Consider the following 20,675-nt stretch of genomic DNA (forward strand, 5'->3'; position numbering starts at 1 on the left):
AATGTGATTTGTGCTGAAGATAAGCTCCTTGGCTGTAGCCTGGATTGATGGCCATGCTTTGCCCAGCACCAGGGGAGGTGGTGAGTGGTTCTCAGGGATTCCAGACTACTGCAGTTGTGGCTTGCAAAGTGGCTGCTGGCAATAGGCAAATGAGTGGCTGGTGCTAGCTCAGCCCAAGACCTTGTATTTCCATGCAGACTGAGGAATGCCATTGACTTGCCTCACACAGGAGTTTTGTTCCAGCAGAGCTGGGTAAAATGCTGGGCTCACTGGAGCTACAGATTTTGTTTCCTTTTTTTCAGCTCCTCCCTAGTATATTTTTTAGGTAGATATAGATTTTTCTGAAATTTTTAAATGGGAAAGGTCATTCCTGGTACACATCCAGACATGAGCAAGCCCATGTTTGCATTTACATGAATGCCTTTGCAGACCCTCTAACAGGCATCTAGCAATGTCCCCATGGGTGGAAATCAGGCTGCTGACCTGCTCTCAGCCAGCATCACAGCACTGCCAGTTATTCCTCCTCCACCCTCTTCAGTGTGCAGTACTTCAGTTGTGCTTGAGAGCTCTCCATCTTGCAGGCTTCCAAAAGAGAACAATGTCTTTGCTCTTATCAGTGGTATTCCAATAAAGTATAGGTTTAGGTTTCATTTCCCTGTGTCTATGCAGTGTTCTTCCCGACTGATCCAAAGAAGAACTTCCCTGGAAAGGGTCCTCCACCTGTAGACATTAAGCTGGGGGCTGAATATTCTGCAGGATTCCCCAGCTGAGATATCTCAAAAGCCAGGTCCTGACCTCTCTTAAACATTTCTGTCTGAAACTGATCCCAAACTCTATACATCCCCCTCATCCCCTTATGGACACTCCGTTATGGACCCTTTCACCCTTATAGTCCTCAGGTGTCCAACACCCACACACCCACATACCAACTTGAGCAGATGCTGAGTTGGAGCACAGGGGTCAGACCTCTTGGCTCCACCCCACTCCCTTCAGCATGAGGGGGGTTGGAGGGCAGTCACTGGTCAAACAAAACACACACTTTGCTACGTGGGTTACAAAGCTGCTGCTGGAGCCACACATGTCCAGAAGAGTTCCAAGCTTCCAAAGCACATTCCACCAAGGTGCAATATGAGCCACTGAGTATTAACTAAAGAAACACTGTGTATTTCCAAAGAAACACTTCTGGCTGTGTTCTATTGGATAGAATCCAAGTACTTTTATCTGGAGTTGATGAGGTGGCTGAGAAGGTCTTGAAGCCTTCTAAGAGTGTTGCTACATGCTGATTGAATAACTCCTCCACTGATGGAGGCATGGCTTTTGCAACACCAGAGGTCACTACAGCCTGCATGATGAGATGCTGCAAATGAGGGGGGCAGAAGCTCTTACTTGCTGACCACAGAGTGGGGTGGCTGGTTCTTCTCCCAGAAAGTGGTGTCTTGGACCACATCATTAGTGATTTGTGCACTGATGAAGCCCAGACCCTGAAGAACTATATGGATGTGGTGCGACACCGTGTGAGCCGAGTGAAAAAGTGAATACAACCGAGCCAAGCAACAGCTAGAGAACAGCAGGTTTTGGGACACCAGCTCCACCTTGGGGCCATGCGAGACATGATTTACCTAACCAAGGTAATACAGTAAAGCCGGGTGAAGATGTCAGCCCAGAATCTCCCACAAAGACTCCAAAATGCACACTGGGGAGGCACGTTTTCCTAAGCCCAAAGCTACTTCTTGTGAAAGTGAAGGAAGCATCTTTCTTTGGAAGTTATTCTCTCTTGAAGGGGGATGTCCATCACACCATGTCCCCAGTACTGTCAGCCCTTATAAATATGTGATGTTCTCATGAGAAACCCTCCCTTCCTCAGGGACCATGTTTCTTCTAGGAAAGGGAGATGCTCATATGCTCTGTTGCCTTCATCCAGGGCTTGCAAGTGTTTCATTGCCTTTAGTTGGCAGCTTTTAGAGCCTGGGCCTTGAGCATGGGGTGCTTGGGGCTTGTCACAGTTCTACATAATTGGTGCCTTTCTTTAGTAGCTGACTGAGATGTGGATGGACCACAGCTGGCTCTGTGGCTGCTCAAGCCAGGCCCGGGGGTTAGTCGCAGGCTGACGCTAGGGCACCGATTCACAGAGCAGCACGCGTGGGGGAAATAAGCCAGAAGCATCGCATCCAATCTGGCTTGGTGCATGCAGCAGCCCTTCTGGGTGAGCACACAAGAGCAGGGCCAAAGGCCAAAGCTGTGGTGATCCTGCCCCTGCCTCCTCCCTGGTGTTCTCTAAAGCCCTTTGGTGAAGTCCTTGCAAGGACCAGTTCATATGCCGGACTGCATTTCATTAGCGAGAAGTGCTGCATGGAGTCTCATCTCTTGACATTGAACACCTTCAGGACACGAGTTTTGAAATAACAGCAAGCCACCAGGTTGCCTGGTGCAGAAGAGGGTGCTGTGCTGTCTCAAATGGAAAGGTGATAAAAGAAAAACTATTAAATAAGAAAGCCAAAGTGCTGCACTGATTTGTAGTAATGACATTTGTTCAACAATTCCAGAGTGTACAGGCTGCCTGGGAGCAATGGCTAATGGCCTCAGGACAAACCCCTGGGATAAAACTAGCTCTGTTTGCCAGGTCTTCTGCCCCATTCTGCAACAGCATTGGCATAAAATGGATGTGGAGGAAGACCCAGTGGAAAGTCTGGTCTTTAGAAAGCCATGACAAACCCACTTTATAGCCAATTAACTAGTGACCACGTAGGAAAAGGTAGAGTTTGAGAGAAAAGAGAATATTTTAAACTATTTTATGTAGTTGAAAGAAGCAGGGATTCCTTAAGGTTTCCAGACATAGGAGCTCACCTTGGGCTGGCAACGGTTGGGCTGCCAAGACAGCAAACACAGAAACCATGTGGGAAGGGGAGTAACCACAGTCACCTGACTGTTGTGTGTTTCAGATGGGATCCATACGCTAACCTGCGCCCTGATGCTGCTAAACACAGACCTTCATGGCCATGTAAGTAGTACCTGGAATTGCATCCTTGCTTTTTCCCTTCCCAAAAGAAAGGTCTGTTCCCATTTGTAGGATGTGTTGCTGGAAAATTGAGATAGGTTGGCAGAGAGTACTCTGAAGAGCTGCAGGAAGAATTTTGGGTGCCAGGTCCAGACCCAGTTGTCTTAGTGGTGCTGCACACTCAAGCCAAAGGCCTATCTCCTGCTGGCATCACTTATACAGGCACAAGCAATGCAGCTTCCTTCTCCGGACCTGTTGTATGCATCAGCCCTGTCCCAGGAGATCCCATCAAGAGGTCTTCACCACTATGCCCTGTTGTGTTGCTCTTTCTTGTAGTGCAGACATCAGAGACTCCCCTCACCCCAGAAGCTGCTGTAAGGAAGTCAGTGGCTTCATACAGGTCTAGACTTAAACTTTCCTCCTCAGAACACAAAGTAAGTCCCAGACGATCTTCTTCCCCAAGATGTAACAGAAAACCACTGAAGCATTTCCTATCAGACAGGGGAACTGAGCTCAGTGCCAGAAGTGTGGTTGGAAAACAGCAGAGGCTGTAAGAAGAACTCTTATCACTTTTTAGAGGCTCTTTCAGGCTGCATAGGTTGGATTTGTTCTTAAGAGTTCAGCCAGAATCTTTCCATTGTGTGGAGAGGAGAGCAATGTAGGAAGAAAAATAATTGCAGCAGGGAGATGGGCCTGGGCACAGGGAGAGCTCTAGGACATTGTGTACCCATGGAGATGACTGTGATCATACACATCTGGGAGCGTGCATGGACTTTGTGCCCACTCAGGGCCGTGGACAGACATAGGCACTGCTGACCCAGATCTTCTACCTGCTCTCCAGCCTTATGGTGCAGGTGTAGAGTACGGCTGCCAGCCTTGGGGGCTATCCCCAGTTTCCAGGAGTAGAGGGGCCCCTCAGATCCTGGGTTGGTGATGTACCTTCTTTCATTGCCCCTCTGAGAGCTCAGACTTGAAGCCACAGATACCTCAAGGCTTGTGTGAGGATAGAAAGGGCATGGAGGGTGGCCTGTTACAGCAGCCTGTGTGTGAAATCCACACCACCTTTAGCTGTCCCACAATCTCATGGTTTCTAAGCTGTACCATTAGAGTGCTCTTCAGCCTCCAGGTGGTAACAATCTCCTGTGCATTTGCAAAGACTTGCCTTGATTTGCTCTTCATCAGCCTATCAATAAGGGGACAGTGGGCCATAACGCAGCCCTTACCTTTTTCATACTGATTTACAGTCACCTTTGAAAGGCACCTTTTCCTGTGTATGGGGGGAAGAGAACACTATATGAGTGCTCGTCGCCCTTGATGGCAAAGATGCAAAGACCACCAGCTTCGCTGGTGCCATCCTGACAGATCAGCTGGGAGACCTTCCCCTTGCCAACTGGGTTGTCCTGCTCTTCTCCACAGAGATGCAGCCCCACCTTGAACACTGGGTGCAGTTTCAGGCACCACAGGTGTCCAGAGGAGGGCATGCAGTTGGTGAAGGGTTTAGAGGGGAAGCCATGAGAGGAGTGGCTGAAGTCTCTTGCTCTGGTCAGCCTGGAGAAGAGGAGACGGAGGGGAGACCTCATGGAAGTTACAGCTTCCTCACAAGGGGAGGAGGAGGAACAGGAGCTGAGCTCTTCTCTCTGGTGACCAATGACAGGACCCAAGGAATGGCAGGAAGATGTGCCAGGGGAGGGTTTAGGTTGGACATTAGGAGGTGGTTCTTCCCCCAGATGGTGGTGGAGCACTGGAACAGCTCCCTAGAGAAGCAGTCACTGCCCCAAGCCTTATAATATTCCCAAAGCATTTGGCCAACACCCTCAGCACCACGGTGTGAATATTGAAGGTGTCCTGTGAAGGGACAGGAGTTGGACTTGATGATCCTTGTGGGTTCCTTCCCATTCAGGACATAATGTGATTGCAGCACAGATGCTGCCTTCAGGACAGCAGCAAGGTTTGAACACAGCAGTCAAAGAAGGGAATTACTGGTGCAGGGAAGAGCATGCTTTCCTGATGTGCCTGGTGGCCTGCACCAAGCTGGCTACAGCTGCCGTAGCATTATGGTGGCCACTGGGTCCACTCCTACCTGATGGGCGCCAGTACGATGTGTAGACAAGGTGCCTTGCACACGGTGGACTGTGGTGAGGCCGGTGTCTGGGAAGGTCTCACCCAGCATTCATCCTTCTGCTGAGCTGGCTGGAGCCAAGGAAATCGTTTCATCGAAGCATTTCCTGCAGTGGCAAGAGCAGCATCATGGCATAAGTCAAACTGTGTGACTTCACTCCAAAATAAACTTACTTTGTCAAGTTCTTTTAATTAAGAAAATCCAAAATACGTCTTTGGGAAGACAGAAATTACTGAAGAGGCCCAAACCCCATAAAGTTCCAAACCCTCACCATTCTGTGTTTTGCTGTGAAGCTGGCTGAGAGGCCTGGTAAGAAGAAATAATCTCATACTTTCTAGGCAGAGGGAGAGCAGCTTTCCTTTAGCAGGTATAGAACTGCCTGAGCTTTTCTTTGAAAGAATCTTCTCTTTATTTTTTCCGCATGTGTAACATTAATTTCTTCTTCTCCTCCTCCTTTTTTTTTCTTCCTTCTGCTCCTGGACCCTCTCTTTCTGCTCTTTAACCCTTTACCAGGTGGTAAGTGCAGTCATTCAAGTGTTTTCCTCTAAAGCACTGGCATTTGACTTGTTTTTTCTGTGTTTAAAAGAAACAAAAGGGGGTTTGTTTGTCTGAATCCCTAAGTGGTTGTGCAGTGTCCTTCACTACCTAGCAACCCATCAGCAGCCAATATGTATCACATGAAACTCTCCTTGTGCACAAAAACCTCCATAAACCCCAGCGTACCTGGGACTGTGTGACTTGAGCTCTCATCCCTTGTTGTTGAAGTTGCCATCACTTTTGATTTCATTTCCTTTTTTAATGTTGTGTGTGTGTGTGTGAGTGTTCTGCTGTGCAGCACTATGGAGCAGGAAATTCCTTTGGTTAGGAAAGGGAGGTCAATGTGTCTCTATAAAGCAGTAGCTCCGTACAGCAGGGTCTCTGTAATTGGCTAAGTCACCATCCCAGCAGCGACCACCACATAGACCGAGGCCATGCTTAAAAGTAACAAGGATGACTTGAAAACTTGAGATTTACACCTGGCAACACTGGAGTTTTGCCTTTGTGCTGTTGATTTTATTCAACAGATGCACTCAGACCCTGTTTCCAAACTGTCCAGAAAACTTACTGTCTTTAAAATAAGCTACTCCATTCTGATAGACACTTACCTGGGGTTGGTGTTTGAAAGCCAGCAGTGCTCTGGTGTTTAAAAGCCAGCTAACTCCACCGTGCTCTGCTGGTGCTGTGCAAGCTCCAGATCATATGACACAGTAAGTACCCCTCTGCTCCATCCCTGTCCCTTGGAGACAAAGCTTTGGGTCTCATTTTAAACAGTCGATGGTATCGCTCCTTGTTCAGAGCTGCTGGCCATGGTAGGATAGCACAGATCCACATCTCTACATCCCCAGCACTCACAGCTGTGTTTTGGTCCTTTAGCAAAGTGCAGCTGCTGGAATCATCTTGTAATGTAGTGAGCTTTAGTGTTTGTTCAAAAAAAAAGGCCAGTAGCTCTCATGGCCACTGAACAAAGCCTGGAAATGGGATCCTTGGCAGCTCCTGTCCACATGTGTGGTGCTATTAATGTTACAAAACCTGTGATATTCTTAAGCCAAGATTATGGTCTGATGGTAGCAACACTGCCATGTTAGTAGCACTTGGAGAGCTGCAGAGCTCTGGGATACAAGCAGCCACTGGAGGTCCCCTGCAGGGTGCCCACAGCACCTTTGTGTAGCTGAGGGGTCACTGGTACCCAAAGCCTGTGGGATTGTTTCCTGCAGGGATGATTTTGTTTCTGCAGCCTAGAACACATCCACTACCAGATTCTTTGGTCCAGGCAGACCACTGACCCTCACTTCATGCTGAAGCATAAATGTAGTTGTTTGATTTTTCCTCCCTGAACATGAGTATTTGGGAGAGGCCAGGAGAGCCCGAGCAGAAGGAAGCCCTGCTTTGGGATGATGGTCATGCTGGAGAGATCACAGGAGATGGACTTCACTCACTATATTGCAGTTGAGATGTTTGATGCCTGGGTTCTCCAGCCCAGTAGCTAAATTGGTTTAACATGTCACAGATCTAATGCTTGGGGAGAGCACCCCAGGCAGCCACCCTTCCCACCATCTGGGCCCCATCAGCCTGCTTCTCCTCCTGGGGCTTTCATGTGGCAGCTGCTTTTCCCACTGAGCACCAGTTCCATACTCACCTGCCCAGCCCTGTAATGCCAGGACTTGGCAAAGGGATACCAAGCTACTGTCTTCTGGAGATGGGTAGAGCCATCCTGGACGCTTTAGGAGATGGTCCATGACCATCCTGGGTGAGTCAGCTCAGCAGCTGATTACTGAGGCCCAGAGACAAGTTTTCAACTCTAAACAGGGGAGTTACAATGGGTTGAAACAATGTGTTGTAGCCCTGCCCACCTGCCACCAGATCAGTCTCATCTTTCCTAAGTTATTCAGATGCAACTCTAACCACCTTGTTCCTGCATCTCTCCATTCCCATACACCTCTATCCATCCATTCCCAGGCTGTCTCTACCCATCCATATAACTATCCATCCATTCTCATCTGTTTTACCCACTGTTCACTCACTTGCCCTCCATCCAAGCACACTCTGGTGCTAGCTACTTGTCTGACAGTGATTTCTCATGCTTTGCTGCTTGGCCTGTAGCAAGGAAAGATGGGACAAAGTTCTGTTCTGCCAGGGAGACGTATTAAGAATAGTAGCTACGTGTGGCTGTGAAGCAGCCTTGCTGGCTTGTTCTGTCACTGGTAAGTGACTGATGCAACACAAAAAAGCAAAATGCCTCTCTCTGTGCAGCTGGCCAGAAATGAAGATGCTTCTTCCTACTCAGAGGTCCCACTTTGTGAAGGGATGTAGAACATCTGAACACTGAGCTTTGAGGTGTGCGATACATTCCCCTGGAGATTGTGTCCATAGGTGGTGACCTTGCTGACTCATCAAGACCCTGGCCAGACTGCACCCTCAGAGCAGCCCTTTCCAGAGCTGTTCTTGGGATTCCCCGCACTTGCCAAATACCTTGTTACAGCCCAGGCAGTCCCTGGTCAGAGTGCCATTCATAATGAGGCACTTGTGATCACAGAACTGTTTCTGCGCAAGTGCTGAGCAAATGAAGCTGCAAAGTTGATGTCCTGGAGTGAGTTTTTGTTTTTTCTTCTCAGCTGGTATTGATTTGGAAGCAGCTGCAGGGATTTGGTTTTAAGTGGCTGCCTCCGGCCCATTTCTCAAGGCTGCAAGATGAAGGATTAAGCTCTTGTTGACCTGAGGTTGTATTGCATCTGGTTAGTCCAGCATCAGGTGCTCAGACCTACCACCAGCCAGCCTGAACAGCACCCTGACTCCACAGTGCTTCAACAACCTTGTCGGACAGGCTGATCACAGTATTAGCATCCTTGCTGGAGCTTTCTCATCACCTCTTCTGTCTGTCAGAGACAGGGTCTATTTTCATCCTTCTCAATTGCCCAGCAATTAGCTTTTCCACAGTGTGCCTCCTGTCTCACTTTGAGCTCAGAGATCTTATGCAAGAGAAAGAGATCACAGGATAAGAGGCCATCCCCTGGGACTGATATTTATTCTGGATGACACACATGAGAAACCCCAAAAGGGCTGATCACCTGTGCCATTTTATCTCACTGCATCCACTCACTTCCTAAGATGTGCTGGCCTCTGCCTTTGTTGCTGGATCGCTGTGACAGATCTCTGGAGGCAAAAAGATCTGTGCTACACACTCTGTTTCCTGCCTCAAGGCAGGGGTAGAAGCAGTCATCTCTATGCAAAGTAATTTGGTACCTGAAGGTCTACCTCAAGGTTCCTTAATGCAACTACCTCATCTCCAAACTCCCTCCCTTGTGGAGGTTCATTACTACATGCTCTCTCTCATCCTCCTTCCTTTCTCCATCTACTGGCTTTTGGTGTTTCTTGCTGTAACTCACCAGGCAGCAAATGCACAGATCTCCCTTCCCTCTGCAGAAGAAACATGGTGTGGCTGCAGGCTCCTAGCATGGCTGCAGGCATCCCCTGAGCCCTCCTGCAGCTGGAGCACCCACTGGGCACCCGCTGCCCAGAGCCTCCAGCTATCGGTCCAGTTACGGGCATCCCTGGGAGAAAGCAAACAAGGCTGAGCCTCACGTTGTGCTGCACCTTGTCCCCAGGCACTGCAGATTTGTAACAGTGCTTCATTCCTCTTTTCTCTGCTTTCTCAAGGAAGTTAGGAGGCATATTAAAGAGTACTAGGCAGAGCTGCTCAAAGGCAGTTCTGGCTCCCTGTGTAGCCAGAGTGTGCCTCACACAAATGGCAAGGGTGGGGTGGGCCACTGTAGGTGCACCCCAAGGCCTCACTCTTCTCTCTTTCCTGATGCATTCACTTGGGGAGAAGCCCTCAGGTCATCTCCTGTGCAGGTTTGTGGGCAGAGGTTTGTGGTGTCAGACTTTCAAGAGGCTGTTTTCTTGCAGACAGGACACATCTTGCCCTGCAGGGCACCTCCTATGTAATCTGCTGCAGCTTCATCCCCTCCTAGTGACCCAGGGAGGGCTTTTCTTCCTCCTCACTTAGTCACTAAGCATGGTCCTGGCTCCACTGTTCTTGGCTATCTTCCCAGGTTCTCCTGGATGGCCACCCTGCTGAGAGCTTTATGCAAAGCCCACCCGGTGTCAGGATGCTGTTGGGATCCTTAGGATTACTGGTGGCAGCTCATGCTCTCCTCTCACTAATTCCATCGTCCACTCCATGTGATACCACCATGGGGGTCTGTCCTTCGAAACTTGACTCCAGGGTGTAAAGGCTGTAGTATGACAGGGCACTGGAGATGCCTATCTTTCCTTTGTGGCATCAGACTCCTTTTTGTGAACCCTACAATTCACTCAGATACTTCCACACCTCTACTCCAGTTCTTTGGAGACATAGAATTGCAGACAGAGGCTTGAAAAAAGTGCTGCCTGCCTCCAGCTGGTCAACCCTTGCAGGCTGAGGAAGTGACTCGTGGCCACAGTGAGGTGTGAAGCAGAAAGATGCCACCAGCTGTTAGTAGGGATGCCATATGACGAAGTAATCTTTGCATTCATTGGTGATGGGTATGTTCCAGATTGTGAGATTTTTCCAGTGTACATGTGCTTCCCTCACAGACCACACCACTCAAGTTCACACAGTACCAGTAGCTGGAGCATCTCTCTTGGTAATGACAACCAAAAATAACAGTTTCTGTGAAGGACAAGCCACTGCCCAGTGCTGGCTGTCTTTGTGTGCTGAGACTGCATCCTCACACAATTTCACCCAAGCCAGGCTTGGAGATCCATTCAAGTGTTGCAATTTCAACGCAATTTGAACACTTGTCTTGAGTTTTGAAGCATAGACACTATACCAGAACCAACCTAGACACCAAAGATGAGATCAAATGGGAAATGTGGAGCAAGAGCAGGGGGTTGTATAGCCTGGAGAAGATAGCTCCAGGTATAATTTAGAGCAGTCTTCCTGTACTGAAAGGGGGTCTGGAAAAGCTGAGGAGGGGCTCTTGATCAGGGAGTGCAGGGATGGGACAAGGGGAACTGTTTTCAGCTGAAAGAGGGGAGACTGAGATGAGATCTTAGGGAGAAATACCTTGCTGTGAGGGTGGGGAGGCCCTGGCCCAGGTTACCCGGAAAAGTGGTGGCTGCCCCATCCCTGGAGGTGTTCCAGGCCAGGCTGGATGGGGCTTGGAGCCCCTTGATCTAGTGGGAGGTGTCCTTGCCCATAGCAGGGAGTGGAACTGGATGGGCTTTGAGGTCCCTCCCAACCAAAACCATCCCATGATTCTATGATTCTATGACCTCCACCATTAAAAAAGAGCATATTTGAAACATTTATTTGCTGGCATGAGCAAATAAGCCAAAAAGTACAGTCAAAAATCAGAGCAGAAGTCCTGCTTCCGGCTTTGAGCTCTTGGCACAAACCTGGGCTTCGCTGTTACATATAAAATTGTTCTTTAAACTACAGTGTGATTATATTCAAACCTCTCCAGAAGTTTAATGAGCTGCTTCTTTGCCTTGCAGAATATTGGCAAAAAGATGTCGTGTCAACAGTTTATAGCAAACCTGGATGGGCTGAACGATGGGAAGGACTTTGCAAAGGACTTGCTGAAGGTAACATGATATAAATAGACAGTGGGACCCTGTCATTATGACTGTACTGCCACCTAGTCCTGCTAGGGACACTCTGCGCCCTTGAATCAGCGTTTTCTGGTGCACAGTTGTTTCATTAGAAGCATTGTAACGCACATGGTGAGCTCCTGCTAACTCACAGTGAGCCACCAGAGGTCTGTTCCCTTCTAGGGTCTTAACCAGATTTGTGGTACATCTGCCCTTGGAGCACACCAGGGGTCCCTCTCCTCCACGGCAGCTCTGTCATGCACCAGACAATGCGCAGAAAAAGGTAGCCCCCTCAAATATGACCATCTGGCACTGATAGTTTCTTCTGCCCCATTTCCACGTAACCCGGTGTAGTACTCCAATAAAGGTAGTTCTTTACCATGGAAGATTCGTTAAACACCCCAAAGTGAGTATTTTCTCCTTCCATGTGGTTTAATAGCACCAGATTGCAGGTCCAGCAATCTGGATTTTGCTGTGCGGAAGGAGGACCAGGGGTATAACATCGAGCTTTAGACAACACTCCAGAACTCATCCTACCCTACCCTTCAGCACAGTCAGGGCCACCTCCACATTCTGCTTTCCTAGCCCATTCCTGCTTCTTTCCCAGTGCCCCAGGGAAGCCACTGTAATTTTGCACAGGAGGAACTGGAAAAGCAAATCCTCAAGGTCATTCATTCCTCACCAGCTTCTCAGGGCAGCGTTCAGCCTCCACTGTCCCTTTCCCCTAGCTGAGACACTGGAGGCATCTTGGCACACCCCGGAGTATTCTACCTTCTTTGTGCAGGCGAGGAGTTACCCAGGGCCAGGCGCAGCACTCAGAATTAGCCAAAAATATTATATGCAGGCTCCTGACAAGGCTGGCTGCCAGCCCCCTCTGCTGCTGGCATGGCCAGTCCAATGCCTCGCACAGCACATAGACAAAAAGGGTCTAGCAGGACAACAGTTGTCCCATTCACCAGTGACACTTCTGCCAGATAGCTCAGCAAGGAACATAGCTCTCTTAGAACAGAGGAAGGGTGTGGAGGACACAACCTAGCCATGTCTTCCACTAGAGACACATCTAATACTGTGTTCTTGTTTCAGACACTATATAACTCCATCAAGAATGAGAAGCTGGAATGGGCCATGTAAGTATATGTTAAGTATTTGAGAGAAAGTTTGTCTTCAAAAGTACCTGATGAGTTCTTGAGTCATGCTTTTAGCCCTAGAAGCTCCCAGAACATTTCCTGCCAAGCCCTTAAGCACTGAAGTCTCTCCTGTAGGCAATCCGGGTTTATGCATAAATGCAGATGGGGAGGTTGGTGACAGTCAGTGGACGCAGGGTCCACAGGCATGTTCTACAGGAAGAGAATGCCCTCTTTGTTTACTATTACACCTATAAAATGCTAGTCCCTCTCCAGGTGCTTCAGAGGTCTTTGCACAAGGAGCTCATGATCTGGGGTGGTTTTGGTCACTGAGACTTCCCACCTCTTCCACATAGTTCCTCTGGAAATAGTAGGAGCAAGTTTCTCAAGCTGAAAGTGACTTTGCGAGATCTCCAGTCCAGCTTCCTCCTCAAAATACAGTCAACACTGAACTCAGACTAGGATGCTCGGCCTTTGTTCAGTTTGATCTTGAAAACCTCCAAGGATAGAGAACCTACAGCCCCTCCAGACCAAGGCCTAATTATTCTGAGTGACATTGTTTTCTTATCCGTTTGAAATTCAGTTGTCTTGACTTATGCCCTCTGTCTCTTGTCCATAGTGAAGATGTTGGCTTTCCTCCCCACCAGTAACCTACAGATATTCGAAGGCTGCCACAGATATTCGAAGGCTGCCATGAGGTCCCCCCAAACCACCTCTTCTCTAGGTTGAACAGTTCCCTGAGTCACTTCTCCCATTGCAAGTGCTCCAGTCCCAGGCATGTTGGTGGCCTCTGCTGGGCTCTTTCCTCTGTCCATGCCCTTTCCTGTCCTGGGGCTCAATGCCGGTTGCCATTTGCTGTATCAAGATGTGATGTAATGTGTGCAGAGTAGAGAAGGAGAATCAGTTCTCTTCTCTTCCTCACTGTGCCGCTGTTATACAGCCCAGAATGCTTTTGGGCTCTGTTTCTGCCAGGACGGAGTGTCTGGCTCCTGTTCATCCTGCTGTTCACCAGGACCCCCAGGGCCTGTTCTGCAGAGCTGCTCCCCAGCCAGTCAGCCCCGGCTGACCCTCCTGCGGGCCCTCTGCAGCGCAGTGCAGCACTGGGATGCTGCGCTCACTGGGGCTCCCGTCCCTCAGAGCAGCAGCCCTGGACCTCTCGGTTTTGTCATCCACAAACTCAAAGAGATGCACTATCTCCTCCTCCAGTTGTTGTTTGTTACAACAAACTCCTCTCCTCTCCTCTCCTCTCCTCTCCTCTCCTCTCCTCTCCTCTCCTCTCCTCTCCTCTCCTCTCCTCTCCTCTCCTCTCCTCTCCTCTCCTCTCCTCTCCTCTCCTCTCCTCTCCTCTCCTCTCCTCTCCTCTCCTCTCCTCTCCTCTCCTCTCCTCTCCTCTCCTCTCCTCTCCTCTCCTCTCCTCTCCTCTCCTCTCCTCTCCTCTCCTCTCCTCTCCTCTCCTCTCCTCTCCTCTCCTCTCCTCTCCTCTCCTCTCCTCTCCTCTCCTCTCCTCTCCTCTCCTCTCCTCTCCTCTCCCTCTCCCTCTCCCTCTCCCTCTCCGCCTTCAACCTCTCTTGTCTCCAGAGAATCATGCCATTGAGCAGGCATGATGAGCTCCATCACCTGCTGTGCTTCTCATATTGTCCTGTCTGGGCAAGTATCTGGAGATGGTTTGATCCTCCCTCCCCTGTGGCTCCATGGCAGCAGTCCTTGATGTGGGTCACTGTCTCCTTTGAGAGGGACACAGCCAGCCAGTAGCCCAGGAAAGACAGCAGTTTCTTAGTGGGTCACGTAGCACCAATTTAACTTTAAAAATGATTTTGTGTGGCACCTGTGTGGGAGGAAGGCAGAGGGAGCTCCGTAGCCCGCAGGAGATGCCAGTGGGACAGTTTATGTAAGCGGAGTTCAGAAGTGCATCACTGGCTGCGGGCAGCGGTTACACAACACCTGCCAGCACACGCTCCCTGTCTTGGGCACGCAGAGGGATGCAGCCCCCGCGGTCCCGCTGCAGCGTCCAGCTGCCTCCTGCACCCCTCCAGCCTGCGCGCTGGTATCCTTGCACCCTGCAGTCAGCCCATGCTGGCCTGGTCCTGCCTTGCTGCAGGGTGTCCTGCTGGGCTGCAGGTTGCTCCTTTGCTGTGAGATAGACGCTCCCTGACGACGGCTACCTGGTTTTCTTTATGACATGGCAATGAGTCATGATCTTGCGCAAGCAAGACCCTCTTCTCCCTGCTTGCTCCTTCTGTCCTTGCCCATCCCAGGGAGTGAAATGCCCTTGGCCACGAAGCCCATCCAGATGGGCAGGTACATGGGCAGCATCGCAGCAGGAAGCAGGAGCTTGGAGGGGTCCCTCTGGTGCAGCTCAGAGAACTGAGTCCCAGCTAGGCATGATGTCCGGGCTCTTCATAAACCCTGGGACTCCTGTGGGTGTTGAGGGCTGAGAAATCATCCTTCTCTTTCAGGAAGTGCCTGATGCTTTGGCCACCTACTTGCGGAAGGTGGGGAAGCGCATGGTATCATACTGCTCCCACCACAGCTAGTGGATTCATCCCTGTGGCACTCCTCAGCTGGTCCCAGTCTAATCTTCAAACACTCCTACCACATAGACGTTGACATCTATCACATAAGGCAGAAATTCCCTGTTTGCTCTCCCTTCCTAATGTCCCAGGGACATTGGGGAAATATCAGTTCCCATGTAGGTTCTTGTTTCTAAGCTCTAGAGTAGCTTTTATTCCGAACAGGAAGAGAAAGGCTTTGGTGGAGTCAATGGACATTTCCCTAGGCTGCTAAGTCCTTGCTGTCCAGGGTCCAGGAGCAGGAGATCTGTGAGGAGAAGCCATTTTTTATGGAAATGAGCAGCATTTCTTGCTCTCTGCTCACCCACCCTAAGGACACAAAGGGGAGCTGATGTATAACCCATTCCAGGTTTTGTGGATATTTGATCAAGTGGCCCTTCCCCCTAATGTCTGCAGAACTTCTATTCCTCAGAGGTGCAGAGGACATCCCTCAGGCTCCTTCAGTATCAAGGAGGCCCAAGGCACTGCCTCTCAGAGGATGAGAAACCCCAGGGAAACCTGGTCTTCAGCAGAAGACCTCCTTAAGGTCTTATTTTAGGACACAGAATTGGAGGCCTTCCCTGTGAAATGCTCATGATCCCCAGCCATGGTGTGTCTGCAGTTTCCTGGTGTTCAGAAAAGCACCCATTCCCTTGCTTATCTCAAATAACTTCACAGTGGGACCACTGGGACAGTTACCTGCCACCCATGCTCCTCCCAGCTATGTCCAGGTCACCGCCACTGGCACACTCTGTTACAGTCCTTGTGTCTCCTTTCATTTTCTTTCTCTGATGAGCCTTGTGATAAATCTCTCTTTAAACTCAAAGGAGATAGGGCACACAGTGACCCAACACACCTGCCCTCCACTTAATCTCTTCTCTGCCTTTGTTTCCAAGTGATGAGGACGAGTTGAGGAAATCACTCTCGGAGCTGGTAGATGACAAATTCGGAGCCAGCGCAAAGAAAGTGACGAGGATTGTTGACAGCAGCAACCCCTTCCTGGACATCCCCCAGGCGCTGAATGCAATCACCTACAAGCATGGTGTCCTCACTCGCAAAACGCATGCAGACATGGATGGGAAGAGAAGTATGTGTTAACAGGACAGGAGGAGATGTGTCCCAGGCAGTACCAGACCCTTGCCCTAGCCTTGTCCCTAGCTCTCCCACTGCAGGCACTTTCTCACTGCATCCCAGGGGACACAACAAAGGGTCTCAGACCTGTGAATGCCAGGGCACTGGGAAAGGAGGGTGTTTTGAGGCATTTGCAGACATGAATGTTTTCAGGAGGCCTCAGACTTCCCTCCTCACTACCAAGGAACATAACAGTGCCTGTCCCACACAGATAGACCTGCTCTTGCATCCTGTTAATGAGCTTATCCTTGAATCCTACTCTGAGCAAAGCAGTGAGGCTGGTCTCACAGCAGTTGTCCACCCTAACCCTGACCTTGAGGACAGTCTGGTATTCAGAGCTGTCATTATTCTGCCATGTGCCATCAGCTGCCGTGCTGTCTGGGCAACAGGATGCCTGATAGCTCTGCTGTCAACATATGGCACTACAGGAATCGTAAAGGGATTGTTAAGCAGATGATGTTGATTAATGAAACCTTGGAGAACCCCTTTTGCTAAGTGATATGATTGACCCAGTCATGGCAGCCGATTGAAAGCCTTGAGTAGAGATTACCACCAAAGCCCTCCCTTGCTTCCAGCATCAAGACAGCTGGTGGTAATTCTCCCTCCTCAGTGGAACAGAAGCTGCCTCATCCAGGGTATGTTTGCCTAACTCATCTGAAGCAGAGTTGCTCAGGGAATGTCTCTGCTATGCAAGCATTTAGTCTGAGGAATGTGAACCTGGGCTTGGAGAAGCAGACACTTGCTGCACGTGTCCACTGGTACCCCTATACTCTTGGTTTGACCTGCTTGTGTTCCTGCTGAGAGGCTGCATCTCCTGGCCAGTATCTCTCAAACATGTCTCCTTGCAAACAAGCCACTCAGAAGAGGTAGCCTGGAGGCGCATGAGGTCTGGGCATCAACACATGCCTGCGGTGGGTCAGGAGGAGGGTTGGTTTAGCCTGAAACATGAAGGTCAAGCAGCACTGGCAGAAACAGATGTGTAATTCAATGTTCTTCCTTTTATAGCACCCAGAGGAAGAAGAGGTTGGAAGAAATTTTATGCCGTGCTAAAAGGGACCGTCCTTTATTTACAGAAGGTAACCGTGGCTGTCTTTTTTGCTGTTCCATACTGTCTGCAAAGCAATCCTGCTGTCCTAAGCAGGAAACCCATAGGTGCAAGCAGAGGCCCTAGTGCATGCATGGACATCTACAGAGCTCTTCTGGAGACCAGTATACAGAACTGGAGAATGCCCTTATCTTCAGTGCTCAGGGCATTATTCATGGCCTCAAAACAGGGCCATGCAGGAAGGAACACGAATGAGGCAAGGTTTCTGCAGGAGCATCGCAGCAAGTAGGAGCTGTTGAGGAGCGTGGTTGGACAGATGATATGGAATGGGTGCAATACATTGTTGGTGAGACATGCAGTAGGAAGCTGAAGGGGCAAAACATCAGACCAGTCTTATCCTGTCTGTTGTTTTATTTGCTGGCATAGGTCTGTTATGAGCAGCTTCACTCAGTCTGCTATGGACGGCGTGTGAAGTTTTTCATCTCCTTCAGGACCTCACCAGCCTGGGTCTTTCAATGAGTTTCCAAGTGACACTTTCTGCCTCTCTTCATCTCTGTTCTGTGGCATTTTCTCCAGCTCCCCAGTTCTGTAGTCACGTCACTGCTAGCCAACGCAAGTATAAATCCTAGATCCCCATGGGAGGCCAAGTCACCATGGAAGAGCTTCCCTGTGTGCTATAGTATTCAGCTGTCTGCCTTTCAAGAAACTTGGAAGCTAAGAGGAATTCCATGGATACTCTTTTATGTGAGAAAATCCAAGGAGCCTGGAAAGGGGCTCACTTGAATATCAGTATGAGCCAGCTGGGGATGCCAAATGTCTGTTCATCATGCAGCAGCATAACCCACTGAACTAGGTCTGAACTACCTCGGTGGCACATGCTGTGCAGTAACCCATTGAACTCTCCTCGCTGGAACAGCACTCCCTGTGGGCAGATGTTCCTGTGCATTGCAATATTATCTCCAAAGCAATGACAGTAAACAAACTTTAGATTATATAAGAAAGGCAGAAAGATCCTCAGGGCAGCACGGAATTATGACTCAGAGCTCGTAGCACACCCCAATGATTCCCGTGTTTTGCCAATCTTATGGCACATGTCACAAAGCCAACAGAAAGCTGGCAGCAGCCGACTGTAATTTACAGGATGGGTTCCTCTTAGCCAAGTGGTATTATTACAGCCTTGCCACTCTCCCCGCAGCTGAGGGAAACTGCAGCACACAGGAGAGCCCAGATCTTCTCCAGCCGTCAGAGCGTGGCGTTTGTCGAGTCAGTGTCACTCTCCTTACATCTCAGTCTCTTGTATCTTTACAAATATCCACATGTGGGCTGGCTGGGAGGTCCTCCTGCTGGCCATGACTGATGCATGACAATTTAACTTGCACAGAGCTACCACCAACATTTAAGCTGAAAGAGGGGAGATTGAGATATCAGGAAGAAATGTTTTGCTGTGAGGGTGGGGAGGCCCTGGCCCAGGCTGCCCAGAGCAGTGGTGGCTGCCCCATCCCTGGAGGGGTTCAAGGCCAGGTTGGATGGGGCTTGGAGCCCCTGATCCAGTGGGAAGTGTCCCTGCCCATGGCAGGGGCTGGAACTGGATGGGCTTTGAGGTCCCTTCAGTCTCAAGTCATTCTATGATTCTGTGAAAATCACAGGAACCGGTTCAACCTAAATGGCTTTTTCACCAAGGATTCTGAGTACGTGTCTGTCAGGATGAGTCTGTTGAAGGAGTGTGTATTTAGAATTAATTACATTTTGGGGACAGATTTTTCTTCCCATGCTGGACCAAAATCCAGTTTACTGAAGACTTGCTTGATTGCTTGGACAGCACTGGGAGGAGCTAAGAAGCCAACACTGAGCATCATTGCTGTTGATGGGGCAGGGAGGGTTTAGGCTTCTTTGCTCTACAAGGCCAGCAGCAATAACCATCCAAACTGTTGCATTACACAGTTCATTACGCTAGTACTAGGTGTTTAGAAGTTAAAGAGAGTGAGGCCATGATGGAAAGAGGCACATGTCTGTTAGAAGACCATTGTTCTTAGCTAGCTGACCTCTAGGAGCAATGGTTAAGAGACTGCAAATTTTCTTTACAGACAAGGACTGGAGATGTGAAACACCTAAGGTCTGGCTGAGTCATGAAGGTGTCTGAGAAATAACAGCCATGACTGATGTGTAATTAGCATGAGGGACTGGAATTGCCAAGGGTGTCCAAAGGAAGAAGCATTTGGAACAACACCAACAAACTAACCTGAGGAACATGTAGGCAAATTATTTGGGCAAAAAGGGGTTTCTCGGTCACAAGCTGCCAACAGATGTGTATGGTGCTCCTCAGAGATTTCCTTGGGCTGGGCTCAGCTGTAGACAGTGTCTATCAGGCTTGCAGAGGCAGGACAGAGGGATGAGACCACAAAGACAAAGTCTTTGCCCTGCCACTTCCAAACATTCCCAGCACCACAACATCCACCTTCCCTGTTAATTCTTCGTGCAATTTCTTGCCTGTGAGGTGGTTTGCAGACCAAAAGGGGTGCACAATACAGGAAGGAAACTGCATGCCAGCCTCCCAGCAGGAGATGTCTGCAGAGAAATATAAGGTAGAACACAAATCTCTGGGAAAGGAATTTCTGATGTGAAGACAAAGGAGAAAGTACCTACTTTCAGACCCACTGGGTCCCATGGAGCACAGCTTCGCCCTGCTACACCTTTTTGCTCAGACCAGATCAAGGATCTAGACTGTAGTAGGAAATCCCCAGAAGTTTAACAAGTGACTCTATTCAATTTAATTTTGTGGAGCAAATTGGGTAGAAATAAAAGTGAGAGAGAAAGGGAAGGAGAGGAGGAAGGAGGGCCTAGGGAGATGGGTGTATAGAAAGGAGGAACAGCCGGATACAGAGAGAGGTGGATGCAACACAGGCAGAAGAGTGGGTAGGTGGGTCTAGAAGTGGAAGTCTGTTAGAAGCAACTCAAGCAGGAGCCATAAGCTTGCTGATGTAGAGATGTCACATGTCATTGACTCGCCAGTGATAATTGCTGGATTAGCATGTTCTAGCATAGTCTGCTGAAGCAACTGCTTGATACCATAAAGGGGTGCAGCACAGTCTTGAGGAAGAAATGCAGGACTGGGAGCCGGGCGCACCTCACCTGCACCCTAATCCACGCTGGGCACTGACTCACTCCATGGCCTTTGGCAACTTACTTCACCTCTGTGAAATGGAGATAATAACCTTTAATCACCACACATAGAGAGGTGTTGAGAGGAATGATGGAGAACTCTAAACCAGGAGGTGCCTTCATATGGAAGAGCTGGAAAGGGTGCAGGTCTTCCCTCAGGGTCTGCCCCTGCAGCCCCCAACCATGAAGGAGTTCCCAGCGCTGCCCCCCTTGCCGTGTCAGTGATGCTGAGAGTGCCAGTTTCACAATCAGACTGAAAATTGGGCAGAAATGAGTTTTCCTCATTAAATGGATTGTTTAGGCTGGGGAATGTGAGCTGAAGAACAGGAAAAAGAGGAAAACCAAATGGGAGTTCTGGTTGACGGTATGTTGAACATGAGCCAGCAGTGCCCTGGCAGCCAAGTGCCTGCCTTTGGAGAACACCCAGAGCGAGTAAGAAGCC

General features: G+C 49.6%; 1 protein-coding gene across 1 annotated transcript in view; it reads left to right on the top strand.

Annotated features, from left to right (window-relative positions):
• Window positions 1-20,675, top strand: part of PSD2 (pleckstrin and Sec7 domain containing 2) — a 50,498-nt gene that overhangs the window by 19,771 nt on the left and 10,052 nt on the right. The window contains exons 7-11 of the mRNA XM_069869634.1: window positions 2,940-2,998; window positions 11,130-11,219; window positions 12,309-12,352; window positions 15,795-15,985; window positions 17,035-17,105. Coding sequence (XP_069725735.1) covers window positions 2,940-2,998; window positions 11,130-11,219; window positions 12,309-12,352; window positions 15,795-15,985; window positions 17,035-17,105 — 455 coding nt within the window. The remainder of the gene's footprint in view (window positions 1-2,939; window positions 2,999-11,129; window positions 11,220-12,308; window positions 12,353-15,794; window positions 15,986-17,034; window positions 17,106-20,675) is intronic.

This window comes from Phaenicophaeus curvirostris, chromosome 15 (genome assembly GCF_032191515.1).
Source record: "Phaenicophaeus curvirostris isolate KB17595 chromosome 15, BPBGC_Pcur_1.0, whole genome shotgun sequence".
NCBI lineage: Eukaryota > Metazoa > Chordata > Aves > Cuculiformes > Cuculidae > Phaenicophaeus > Phaenicophaeus curvirostris.